Source organism: Trachemys scripta, chromosome 1 (assembly GCF_013100865.1).
Source record: "Trachemys scripta elegans isolate TJP31775 chromosome 1, CAS_Tse_1.0, whole genome shotgun sequence".
In the NCBI taxonomy this organism is placed as follows: domain Eukaryota; kingdom Metazoa; phylum Chordata; order Testudines; family Emydidae; genus Trachemys; species Trachemys scripta.
This window is the reverse complement of record NC_048298.1, coordinates 123390015-123403898: the sequence shown is the minus strand read 5'-3', so window position 1 is coordinate 123403898 and position 13884 is coordinate 123390015. Positions and strand designations below refer to the sequence as shown.

General features: G+C 38.0%; 1 protein-coding gene across 1 annotated transcript in view; it reads right to left on the bottom strand.

Moving 5' to 3' along the window:
* The window catches only part of ATXN10 (ataxin 10), a 186010-nt gene that overhangs the window by 69054 nt on the left and 103072 nt on the right, over nt 1–13884 (bottom strand). Inside the window, 2 exon segments of the mRNA XM_034784150.1 lie at nt 6022–6191; nt 8252–8360. Of these exon segments, the coding sequence (XP_034640041.1) occupies nt 6022–6191; nt 8252–8360 (279 nt within the window).

Here is a 13884-nt window from a genome sequence, read left to right as displayed (position 1 = left end):
ATTCACAAAAAGTGGTGGTCAAGCCCTGAAATTTGATAAAACAGAAATTCTCAATTATTTTTACTTTAGGTTCCTCATAAAATACAAACCTAGATACTTTAATAACTCAAGAGGGCCAAAACTACTATACCAAGCCAAGAAAACGGAGATACAAAAGTGACTGACAATGTAAGCTCAGAGGCCTTTAACCTTTCCCGAATTCTGTAACTCTTTCAGGAGTCTGATTTGTCTTGCCTGCCCCCAAGTTTCACCTCACATTAAAACTATTTGCTTACAAAAGCAGACATAAAAATACAAAAAAGTGTCACAGCACACTATTACTGGAAAATTGCTTCCTTTCTCATTTTTACCATATAATTATAAAATAGGTCAACTGGAATATAAATCTTGTACTTACATTTCCGTGTATAGTATATAGAACAGTATAAACAAGTCATTGTCTGTATGAAATTATAGTTTGTACTGACTTGGCTAGCTTATTGTAAAACTAGGCAAATATCTAGATGAGTTGAGGTACCCCTTGGAAGACCTCTACATACCCCTGGTTGAGAACCACTGCTGTAGCTCATACGCAACTATAACAAACATTTAAGCATCTGTAAATGGAGAGGAAAAGAAAACTATTTCCAAAAGGATTCTATGCAAAATGCACAACATTATAAGATCAGCTCATTGTAAAGTCTGGTGTAACTTTAAGAAAATAGTACCTGGGATGTTGATTGGGCAAAAGAAGAGGAAACTAAAGTTTATACTGATGTTAAAACTAAGGAAAACGATATGGAAAACTATAATGAAATCCTCTCTGTTGCAATAGTAGAAAATCTATACAAAAACAGTATGTGAGTGGTATCTGACACCAGTAAAAAAGAATTTCTAGTACAAGCTAAGATCTTTGGTGGAGAGTATGTGATCAAAAAAGGCACACATTCTTCCACATATGGTGATCCTGCCACCAGCAAGCAGCAATACTGAGAAAGAATTTAAACAAATTTGTTTAAAAAAAGGTACTAGAAACCCTCTGTATCTATAATACATACTATATTAGAAGCTTAAAATAGGCTACTTTAATAATAGATCTACTCAAAGTAAATGGTTTGTCCAACTTCAGTAAGAATTTTGCACTTCCGACAGTCAGGCCATAAGAATGAAATACCACGACGTGAAAAAGTAGTAGCACTAACAATTCTGTGATGGTGTAGTGGTATGTGGGTAATTTTAACAGGGATTTCAATATCCATCGCAGTATCATTTTTTCTTTCAGAAACATCAATAAAATAATGTTGATTTCTCTCTCTCTCTCTCTCTCAAATAATGTCATATATAATTAAATCCATGTCATTTTAACACCTTCTGTACCTTCCTTTACAGACAATTGGATGGCCTAGCCCAAGTGTGTAGTCAGTTAAATGAACTGAACACACAATACAGAACGCAAACACTGCCTCTTTTACATAATATAAACTGTTGAGAGACAGATGCAGTTAACCCAACTAAGAGTTATTTCTAATACCTCAGAATACTTGAGAGTAAAAAAAATTATAACCTATAATTAAAAAACTAAGCAAGCAGGTATGTATCTTCTACTTAGGAATTTAATTTATTTGACTGTTACAGGAACAGTAAGTAAAGGAGTCTAATGATGACAGCTTGATTTATGAATTTTGACATTTTAAAAAATGGGATTACATTACAAAAAAGAGGAATTCTAAACAAGTCAGATCTTGCTCATATTTTCAGGTTGAGCAGCCTTCATATCAGCCAGACTTCTCAAAAGCCAACAACGTTATAAAAAAAATTAACTAATTTATTAGACAAAACAGACATTTTATTTTTTTAAATTTTGTTTTTAAGTTTACACCTTACAAAAGATGCACCTGAAGTATATTTTCTATCCACACAAGAAGACTCTTCCTCTACTCTGAATCAATGGAGAAGTTAAATTTAGGGAAGTGTTATTGTCAGCTATAACTGTAAAGTGATATGCATCTCAAAACTCAGAACCTACATTCCTTAAGTAATCTTTCCTCTGAAAGAAAAAAAAAAAAAAAAGTATTGATTGCTTTCTATGGAGAGAGTTATTTGCAAAATTAGAGCAATCCCATTCAGGTAGGCATGTGCCTGGCATTGATGTCTAATGCTTTTGGTAATCAAGACTTTTTTTCCCTTGCCTAAAGAATAAAATTGCTTTGAGTCAAACCATTTTCCTGCCCAAGAAATCTCATTGCCTGCCTGCATCGCAGTAGAGCCAAGTACCTAGAATATAGTCAGGGTCTGAAGTTTACTGACCACTCTCCTTTTATACAATTCTTATGGTTATTTCCATGTGTCTACAAAAAGCATAAGAATCCCAGCAATAATGACTACTGGCCATGTACTCTGCAGAGGGAAGGAAGTTATGTTATCATCTACTTCTAAGGCATCTTCTTAAATTCACATTTGTAATTAATGTTTTGTTTTATTAGTTAAAAGCTGCATAATGATTAGAGCGGGTCAGAAAATTTTTACTGAAAAATGAGAAACATTTTTGACTTGTTTCAATACTGACATACTGCTTATACTAATTGTCAACGGCTTTTTGGAATGCCCAAACAAAAACTCCATTTGAGATACGGATTCCCCCTTTCAGAATGAATATATTTTAGCAAAGAAAAAGAGAAAACAATGGTATTCACACCACAAAAAACTGCACTCTTAATAGAGAAGAAAGAATTAATGGGAGATGGAAAATGAACTACTGTGACACTCTTTAGATGATGTCCCTGAAAATGGACAGGGTAATGTTGATGAAGATAAATAGTTGCTATCCATGATGTACTTGTTCCTTTGCTGAACAGAAGACTTTAGTTTCTAGAGAGTAACATTCCTTAGCATCATATTCTTTTGTCAAGAAAGTTCCAACTCAGGACACACAGAATTTTCTAGCTATATGCAATAGCTGAACTTGGCAGTTCTCTTCTGTGCTACTATGCAGACAGCTGGAGTGAAACAAAAAGCCAACTTTCTACTGAACAGGCGGTTGGGGTGAAGGGCTGGGGGCTCCATTGTGTTAGGCACTGTATAATCACAGAGGATAGCTGCTGCCCCAAAGACTGTATAATCTTAAAAAAAGACAAAACCAACAGATACAGAATAAATCATTTATACTCAGTTTTCTCTTTGCAGAACAGACTCGCCGCTCGCATGTCCAACCTGCCTGTCAAACATCGCTTACAGTCCTTGCTCTACCCAAGCACTCCCCTTCTTTCCTCACAACCTCCCAAGTAAGGGACACTCAGTCTCATTCTGTGAGAGACAAAGCAAAAAACACAACTCCTCCCTTCCCCCCCTTCCACAAAAACACCCAAGGTGTTTGAACGTGGCTCTTGGCAGGTTCCCCTCCGGAGAAAGTTCCATGCCTGTCCCAGGGGTGGAGACAAGTGGCCCACAGGGCTCAGCCTGCCCCCTGGTGTCCTAGATGCAGCAGTTTCTGACTGCTTCCCCTACCTGCAGCAGGGGCTAAGAGGGCGGTGAGCCCCACCATACTATTTAGGTAAAAAGGAGTTTTCACTCCTTGCACAGGTTTGAACTTTGCATATGTCTGTTGCTGCTCAAGCTCTACCAGCACTGAGTAAAAACATTTGGATTTATATCAGACATGTTATATCAGTCAACACTCACATTCAGGGATATCCTGCACAGCCATATTTTAGTGACCTGAACTGCAAATTTGGTCTGAGACTTTTTTCTTACAACACTTCACCTACGCAGCTTCAGAAAAAATATAATTAGGGTGGCTAGCCTGCCAACAACCTGCTTTAATAATCACATCTCATTTTACAACTTAAATCTCTGCTTTTTCTATGTCTTAAGAACTTATCACAATAGCAAAAAAAAACCTATGAAGACTAAGAGATGTAAACAATACATTCCTAAGAACAAGCCCCAGAAGGTTTCCATCAGAACGATACCACAGGGCTAACACCATACTTCTTTCCACAATGGAGGGATAAAAATAATTTTTCTGAAAACTAAATTACAGGTTTAATACAAGATGCAGATGCATCAAAGTAACAGCAATAATTAATTTTTCCACTCAGAAGTATTGTCCCCAAATTTTCCACCATTGCCAATATAAATCACCTCTTTAATCCCTTGTCCTAGCTACTTGCATAGCAGGTGAGAGGAGGGGTGAAGGAAGCAGTTTCTGCAGAGTCATTACCCACCTCCCTCTCAGTCTGTGTAGATGGGCATTGCTTCAGCTCTGCCCCCAATGCACCAGGCAGCAGAGCTGCAACAGCACACTGGGAGATGTAGTCCGTGCCAGGTATAGGTGCTGGTGAAGGGTATGTCTCCCATAGAGCAAGAGGAAATGGGGAGGTAGATTCTGACTTGAGTCACAATCCACTCAGCTTTGTTCCTAGGGCAGTGCAACTGCACTGGCCATACACATGGCTAAGACAAACTACCATTTACCAATGAGAGCTAGTGCGTGTATGTCTCCTCAAACTGGCAATGGAAGTACAAGCATTCCCAAGGAAACTGCCTTTGATATTTAGTTGTTCCGGGTACTGTTGCCTTGATATTACCTCCATCCAAACAGCATTACAACACACTGTTCCAATGAAAAAACTATACTGGAAAAGAAATCCTTCTCCACAGGTGGCAGAACCTGAGGCTGTGACTACAAAATAAGAAGTGGAGGACCAGATACAAACAGCCCAAGTAACAGTAGACAGACTCTACTTGGCAATGTGGAATTAGATTAGCTCATCTCACATGGAACGCTCATAAGTGGTCAGATAATAGTTATGGGCTCTGCTGACATAGGCCTGATTTGAGATGGACATAAAATGCTCTATATTTCTTTACTAGTCCTTTGAGCTAGCCATTATCCCATGCTTTTTATTTTCTATCCCATTTATTACTTTTCTGGAAATTGTTAAACCCTTTAACTTTATCTAAGACAATATTGAAATAAAGGAAATAATCCTAAATTTGCTCAAACAAACTGTCTGACTGACCCTAAGAAACAGTCACCTCTAGCCCTCATGAGCCAGAGGGAAGGCTACCATGATACCAACCTCGTCATCAAAAGATGTGTCATCAGAAGCAAGCTCTCCATAAACGAAAACACACAAACTTAAAGCAACACTAGCCCCTTCCATAATACATGCAAAACTTGCAGACATATCTCCACTGTTAGGATGATCAGTATTCCCCATAACACACTTTTCAACACATCTCCACATCTCCTGTGTTGCGATAGGCATGTGTAGGACCCAGATATCTTGAAACGTGTGTTGTGGAGGATTATTATGTGTTAGGAGCTCTTTGATTAATTTACCTTATGGTGCAATCTGTCCAATTCTGGAAAGGTTTACAACATAATGCGTTTAAACATTACAATATTTTTCATAGAAGGCCTACTTGCCTGCAGCAAGAAAAGCAGGTTCACAACTGGATGAAAATCACATCTTATGCAACACTCAGGAAAGGATTTAATGACTAAAAGTAGGCAGCTGTCCCCTCACTTTCTTTTCATTGTTCTCACTCTATAAAGAAAAGCTAATTTTCCCTATATGGGACTGGCTCCTCAACAGAGTCATAGGATTCAATATGAGGAGGTATGTAGACTTACCTGCATCTCAAAAATGGAAGAAAGTTTTAGGGGGGGGGGGGGGAAGAGAGAGAGAGAGAGAGAGAGGCAATAGAGAGGCCAACTAAACTGGATTTTTGGTTGTTTTTTAAAAATCAGCTGGGTTTTAACTTCCAGAAGTTTTTTAAGAACTGTAGTCAGATGTGAAAGGGGCAGGAAGAACTAACCATTGGCTTTGAGAGAGAGAGAGAGAGAGAGAGAGAGAGAGAGAGAGAGATGGACAGAAAGCACGAGGATAAAATTGAAGTAAAACATGTTAAACACACACAAAAAATAAAGCCAATTATGATTTTAACCTCTACTGTAGATTAACTATATTATTTAGTCATAAATCACACAAGTGAGTGTAACTGATCATGCAAGAGACTACATGGAAACAATCCTACCTTGTCTTGGTTTTCCTTATTCTTGTAACACAAATTTCCAATCAATCGAATGAGGTGTGATTTAAAACCCACAGCTGGATGCGAAATTTCTCCCTCTCCTGTCATAGAATGTGTGGCAGTGAAGATATTTGCAGTCTGTTTCCCAGCCAGGTGAGTTAGCCGCAAAGTATCTACATAAGGAAGCAAACAGACATTTTAATACATTACCATATTGGGAACATCACTGCTTTTGATAGCAATTTTCAAAACACTAACATTTCTATAAAAAGCAACAGAGAGTTCTGTGGCACCTTTAAGACTAACAGATGTATTGGAGCAACCTCATGAAGAACCTCAACCTCATAAAAGCTTATGCTCCAATGCATCTGTTAGTCTCAAAGGTGCCACAGAACTCTGCTGCTTTTTACAGATCCAGACTAACACGGCTACCCCTCTGATACTTGACACCATGCAAGACACTGCATTTAGCTGTATGGAATGGAAATCTATCAACCTCATGAAGAAACTTGAAGCAATATACAAAAACCTGTAGGAGAACACTTATCTCCAGACTGATTCTTGCCAGCATATTTATACCTGCCCCTGGAAATTTCCATTACATGCATCTGACGAAGTGGGCATTCACCCACGAAAGCTTATGCTCCAATACAGCTGTTAGTCTATAAGGTGCCACAGAACTTTGTTGCTTTTTACTGATCCAGACTAACATGGCTACCCCTCTGATACTTAACATTTCTATATAATTCTAGATTTTTCAAGAATGTTGGAAGAACATCAGTTTGCCAATTTTGTTTGTTTGTTTGTTAATTTTTGTGCTAGGGTTAGGTTAAGACAGCCCTGAAGCTTCTCACACTTATTTGATTTTGTAGTTCAGACACAGAGTCATAAGGATGAGTCCAATTTTCCACACAGGTATCAGATCCATTAGTGGCTGATGATTCGGACACTCTTATTGATGCTATCCCTTTGTAGTGCTCGGTTTTCAATTCTTTCAAAGCAGAGACTTCTCTAGAACATTGAGGTTTTGCCTCAAACTGCTGCTAACAAAAAACACTTAACTGTCAAGTTAACATTGTTATTCTTAGGCTAAGAAACAAATTGGAGAACAGAATCCATTGCGGTAGTCCTATTGGCTAGCAGTGCCTGAGAACTATAACGGATCACACATGGTTGCAATGTTCTAGTCTGCAGCTGTGTTTAATTAGTCTGGAGATAACTGCACAGAAAAATCAGACAAAGCTGCTAGTGAAACAAATATTGGCATATTAACTGGTGAAAGTGCTATATTGATCTCCAACTCCTTGTAATTCTCCTTCTGTGCTGAAATAGTTAAGCATTTGTTAAGGAAGTATAAGTGGATATTTTGTGATTCTTCAAGACATACATAGATGTAAGTGCATTTAAGTGCCCTTACTTAATGGAAGTAGTAAATTATGTATTTGAATTTAATCAGAAAGGTTAGCTATAGGTAAGTGTAGGAGCAGAGCACACTAGCAATCCTCTTCCCAAAGGACATTTAGAATATCAGTGTATATAAGCTGAGTAATATCAGTCTACAAGTTCAAATTAATACGCTGAATGAACGATTTCCTTAAACTGACATCAGACCTTTACGAGCTGTGTTGAAGGCTGCGTGCAGCAACATCAGACTCAGCTAAAGCGAAGAGTTTTGGGGGTAGAAGTCATTACTTGCACACCACTTTCTCCCTTTTGCCTGAGGCGAGGGTCTCTCCTCACTGGCCTGGCTTCTTTTTATTGTGTAAAAATCTGGGAGGCTTGTTTTAAACTGAACTTGGAAGTAACAATTTGATTAATGAGAACTTTTATTCAGTACCTGGAAGTCAAAATAAAGAATACAATAAGTGACAGATGGGAAAGTCCTATTTTTATTTTTGGAGGAACTCTTAAAACACACAATCAGACAGTGGAAGAAAATGAAGCCGTCGTCCTTCACAAACTCATCCCATACAAATAGGACTGTTGAGAGACAGAAAGGCTCTGCTGGGCAAACAGAGCTAACTGCACTCTGAGCAAGTAGAGCAACAGAACTTCCAGAGACGAATCAAACATTTGAAAATGTAGATTAGTAATTCACTGCTTTTTATTTATTTATTTTATTAAAAGGTCAATCATAATTACCACCCGTTGTGAAAAAAAACTTATTTTCATATACAGTGCAGAATACAGTTTTGAACCAGTAGTTGGAAAGCAGTAGTATTTATTAACTCACCCACAGCTGTCTCAAGCAAACCAGGACAAGTTTGCAGATGTTCCAGTTGTTCATTGTTCGATGTCATTTCACAAAGAACATCAAGAAGCCGAATTGTAACTATTGCTTCCTGTGAAGAAAGGCAACATTTCTGAAATCATGAACACACAAAATAGATTCATGTTTATGAACAATAATATAAGATCAGAAGGTCTACTGAAAAGCCTGAGCTATCAGCAACATATGGCACCATGTCCATTTACTACTTTTCCATTGTTTCCCTTGAAAATTGTTAAAGATTATATTTTCATTATAAATATATATGAACAAACAAGGGCTTCTTCCAAATAACCATAATAATTAATAGATTAAATTATAATCATTTCCTCTTTACAAACTATTGTCAAACACAGTGTTACAACTTCCATGAAGTCACAGAGAAAGCAAAATAGAGCCGTAAGGGATAAAGTTTTTATTAAAAACACAGTATTTTCCAACAGCAGAAATACAGAAAATTACAGGTTGAGAAAATCACTTCTGTATAAATGTTTTTTCTTTGAGTTTACCCAGTGCGAGTGTCCCACTTTGAAGACACAAACACTGCCTGCAAGACATCAATTTGTTATCCACAAGAATCCTGCATAATTCTGTGGTTGAATGAACTTGGCTGCGAAAATTTACATTATTCTTGGGTAAACAGGCATTTGGGATTATAAATGCAGTATTCTGGTTAGGTAGAAAAGACAGTCTTATTTGCATATTATTTATTCAACCAGAAAACTATTTCTTGGTGTAGACTCTCACTAGCTAGGTGGATCGTATGGCACTCAGAATTACAAAATCATCACTCAGAAAAGCAAAAAAAAAATTCAGTGTGGCATGCAATGCCTAAGGACAAAACTGTGACTTTATACATAGCCCTGTGTAAAGGACAATGCATAAGCTACAAACACTCCAGAAGTAGCTGCTTGGAGACACTATGACAGAGACATCTCTGAGTTACAATTCCTTCCTTGCTTCCCTCTTATCCCGTAATTTGCTGCTGGCCTATACCAGTAGCAAATTATGACAGACTCTATGCTACCTTGCTTGCAGCGTTGCCGAAGTTGTGTTAGTCCCAGGATATTAGAGAAACCAGGTGGGTGAGGGAATATCTTTTATTGGAACAACTTCTGGTGAGAGAGAGCAGCTTTCCAGTTAACACAGCTCTGTGTAAGCTCAAAAGCTTGTCTCTTTCACAAAGAGAAGTTGGTCCAATAAAACATTTTACCTTCCCCACCTGGTCTTTCTATGCTACCTTGATGGTGCTGGCAGATCCAGGTCTATGTCCATTCCCCACTCCTCCCTGCTCACCTGTTCAACAGGTCAACAGGCACATAGCACCTGCTTGTCTACCTGCCAGATTCACGATCTAGTTAGCCCACGCTGGAATGGAAGGGAAATTATTTCCCATTGCTTCCTTTCATTGGCATGTAGTCCAAGACACAATGTAGCCCTAAACTATTTTATACATTGCTTTCACCAGCACAAACCCAATCGCATTGAATAATTATGTGGTTTAGTGAAATGCAGTCACAACTGTATTTCAATGACAGAGACAGTATTTGTAACGTTTTCATCCCACATTCCCATTTTGTACTGAGACACGGCAGTTTTACTGAAAAACTCTCAGCTAATGTATGTATAAATTGTAGTCATAATAAAAGCTTATGTACTGAAGGGCAAACAAATATCTATAGATATCTGTAAATAGTATTATTGGCACAGAACTTTTAAAGATAATTGTATGTGCAAATATATTATATTACACACAAACATACATAATGTGTTGCTCAAGCAACTCTAGTGAGAGCTGTGACAACACTTATTCTAAGCCACTTTTTTCAGGCATATTTTGTCGGCAAAGATTGTTGGTACAGTTTTGTATGGCTGACATCTGAGCTGTTGGTGTATCAGTATACATAAAGCAAAACTTTTCAGATGGTTTCAGTGGTTGGCAGGTGTCTCCCTATTACCCCACCTACTATACACCACACATCCACATCTTCATTTTGCCTTTTTGGGGGCTGAAGGAGGTGTTTATTTGATGGGTAAAAGATTAAAAAAAAAAAAAAAGGAACCTACTGTTATGGATTTAGGAACCTATTTAGGTATCAAAAATAAGTAGCCTGATCTTCAAAACTGCCAAATTCCCAACAGTTCTTATCGAGACCAGTAAGAGGTGTTTGGAAATTAGCACTTTTGAAACAAATCTTTCCTGGATCATTGTCTCCCACATCTCTCTTCCCAGAATCCCGCAGCTCTGCATGTCACCTACCATGCACCATTTCATCCTCTGGCTCAGGCAAATAATTGCTACAGCAAGGCCTGATAGGAGGAACATGTCATTTTTATACAAGATATATTTTAATCTTTGTTCTGTTTACATGTAGAAAGAACACTTTATATAACTTAGTAACCCCTCCCCCCCAAAAAAAACAAAACAAAAAACACCCTAGATACTCCTCTATAAGAGCAAAACAAAACAAAAACGTTGAGTTTGTAGTACAACTCATTTTGGAGATCTGACTAGCCAACATGAATTGGGAATATTTTAAAAAATTGAAACAGGAAAAGATTGGTAAAAAAATTAACTTATTTTCTGAATTTGAATAAACTTCCCAACACAGAAAAAAATCCTCTCTAGCCAGGAACAAAATAAGGCACGCAAATTTGAGGGAAATTGGTAATTTTTCGCGTCTGGTGAATACAAGCTGATGGAAGTGTGAAAATGCTAAAAAACAGGCTTGTAAACAAAATAAAATAATTGTAATGTTCGCTATGAAGCAGCTGCATAATATCAACTTCTGATTGGCTTGGGATAGAATGTACGTTGTCTGCAGAAGATAGTGTCTAAAGAAAAATACTAAATTCGATTCTTTGCAGGCACTATCCCATTACTTGTAAAATAATCCAACCCTTAGGCAAAAATTGAAATATTTGGAGAACTGACAAAAATACCGAGACTACTGAATTTCTATTGGTTATTCTTAGTAAACAACAAGGCACAATATTCATGGATTTATCAGGATTTTTCCTTTCTGTGTAGAGACTATTTTTCAGCTATTCTTGCCAATCCTCTTCTTTTATTCACTTATTTGCAACTCCAATTCCAGGGCAGTAAATGATCAATGATAATGGGATTAAAAAAATACTGAAAATGACTTTTGTGTTTACATCCAAGAAGGACTTAAATTTGTGCTAGATAGGGAAACCTACTATGACAGCATTGAGAATGCTTACCTTAAAGCTGAACAGAGATCTTTTTACTGTAAAAACCAAGCATATTTTTTTAAGAATTGAAAACACAGACTACTTGGAAAGTTACTGAATAGGATAAAAAGTTGATGGAAATCCCTCAGTATGCTTCCCTTTAATTTAATTTCAAGTTGCCATCTTTTCTGGTAGTAGTCAAGTTCTTTCACTTATCTAAAAGACCTTTTTAGTCTAACTTCATAAATTCTCCTAGGATAGGCTAGAAAGACTATTCTCCATGGATAGGCTGTAGGCTCTTTCTTCCCCATTCCCAGTTTTGCTTTCCACTCAACTACCACTTTCTCACAGAGGGATTTCTGAGAGCATTATAAAAGCAGGTTTCCCACATATAACACAATATGCTTAGTATATTTTGAGTTCTTGTACACTTGTAAATATTCTAACACAAGTTTCAGACAGCTACAATACAGTTTAATAGTAATGTACAAAGACATGATTTTTTTCATTTGCATTTCAAAATAGATTCATCACAGAAGCTTGTTCTTAAAGATTTTTTTTTTTAAATAAATTAGTTTGTAGTAGCATTGTTTTAATTACAAGATATTTCTTTCTTCCAACTACACTATTATATTGGAAACCAACATTTTTGACATAGTATGGTGCTCCTCCTGCTGGAAAGAAACTGGTTATGACTTGTAAAAAAAAAAAGTGCGTAATTTCTTTTTTTAAGTCTTTTTAAACATGCTTTTTCCTCTTTTGTGAGTAGAAGTAACTGAAGTCAGTGAGTTAAAGATAATTGTATCATGGAATGTCATATACATGAGAACTCAAGAAAGCAGCAGTAGTTACAAAATGTTTTGCTAAATGTAGGCTTGGAAAACACATTTTTTCCAAACTTCACAAGGTAAAGTGTTTTTCAGGTGTTTGTATTAAAAAGCATTAAAAGCTAGCTGAAGGTCAGAGAGACCCAGATCTGAGGGCAATGCCAATTGACATTCCATGAGCAACATAGGGTGAGAAAGTGTAAGACAGAGGAGGTATTGGTTCTCCCTGTGATAGGTGCTGTGATAGTGTACCCCATAAGGCTTTATGGGGAGGGGGTGCTTATAAATGTATGTATGACATAACTGGAATATGTTTTGTGCTGCCTGTGCCATGTAACATATCTCCGTAAGGGTTATGGTCTACTATATCTGTTCATCCTATTTGTACACATATATCATTTTCTACTCGAGCTTAAGAATATGGGCTGTATGCTTGCCTGATTTCTAAGTAAGCTTTGTGAGGCATTTGGTCAGCTTCTTTAGGAAGGAATTTGCCAGGTTAAGTACCTGATCAGGAGACACTTAGGGAACAATGCATCTTGGAATGCTCCAATCCACATGAGAAGTCTTCCTGGAGACATGCAAGATGCCATATGGACAATGGCGTCGGCCTGCAAAGACTGAGTCATGCAGGGGCATGTGACTTGCCCAGGTGACTCCAAAACTCCATCTTGGAGCTGGGCTTTGCATAGGAGGGAGGAGGGGGGTCTCCACCCACAAGAGAGAGTCTACTTAAACCTGTGGGAGACCCCTCCAGGTTGTCTTCAGCTGGCTAAAGAAGGACCCTCTCCACCCCCGCCAGGATACGTGAAGGAGACTGAAACAAAGGACAGTAACTACAGGGGGTGTGAGTGATTGCTGGATCCAGGCTAAAAGGAGCTTAGCCTGTAAAAGGGAGCACTCTGGAACTGGTGAGGAAATTATCTGTATTCAGTTTGATTAGGCATAGATCTGCGCATTTTATTTTATTTTGCTTGGTGACTTACTTTGTTCTGTCTGTTATTACTTTGAACCACTTAAATCTTACTGTCTGTATTTAATAAAATCACTTTTTATTTAGTAATTTACTCGGAGTATGTATTAATACCTGAGGGAGCAAACAACTGTGCATATCTCTCTATCAGTGTTATAGAGGGCGAACAATTTATGAGTTTGCCCTGCATAAGCTTTATGCAGGGTAAAACGGATTTATCTGGGTTTAGACCCCACTGGGAGTTGGGCATCTGAGTGCTAAAGACAAGCACTCTACTGTGAGCTGTTTTCAGGTAAACTTGCAGCTTTGGGACAAGTGATTCAGACCCTGGATCTGTGTCTGGAGCCAAACAGGAGTGTCTGGCTCAGCAAGACAGGGTGCTGGAGTCCTGAGCTGGCAGGGAAAACAGAAGCAGGGGTAGTCTTTGCACATCGGGTGGCAGCTCCCAAGGGGGTTTCTGTGATCCAACCCGTCACAGGTGCATTTTATATTAATTACCTATGATTGTCAGGGGGTATTACAGCCATGGGGGTAATTGCTGTCTGTACTTCTTGAGACGGGATTAGAGCTGTGCCATCATACTTGTATACAATGGGATGGAA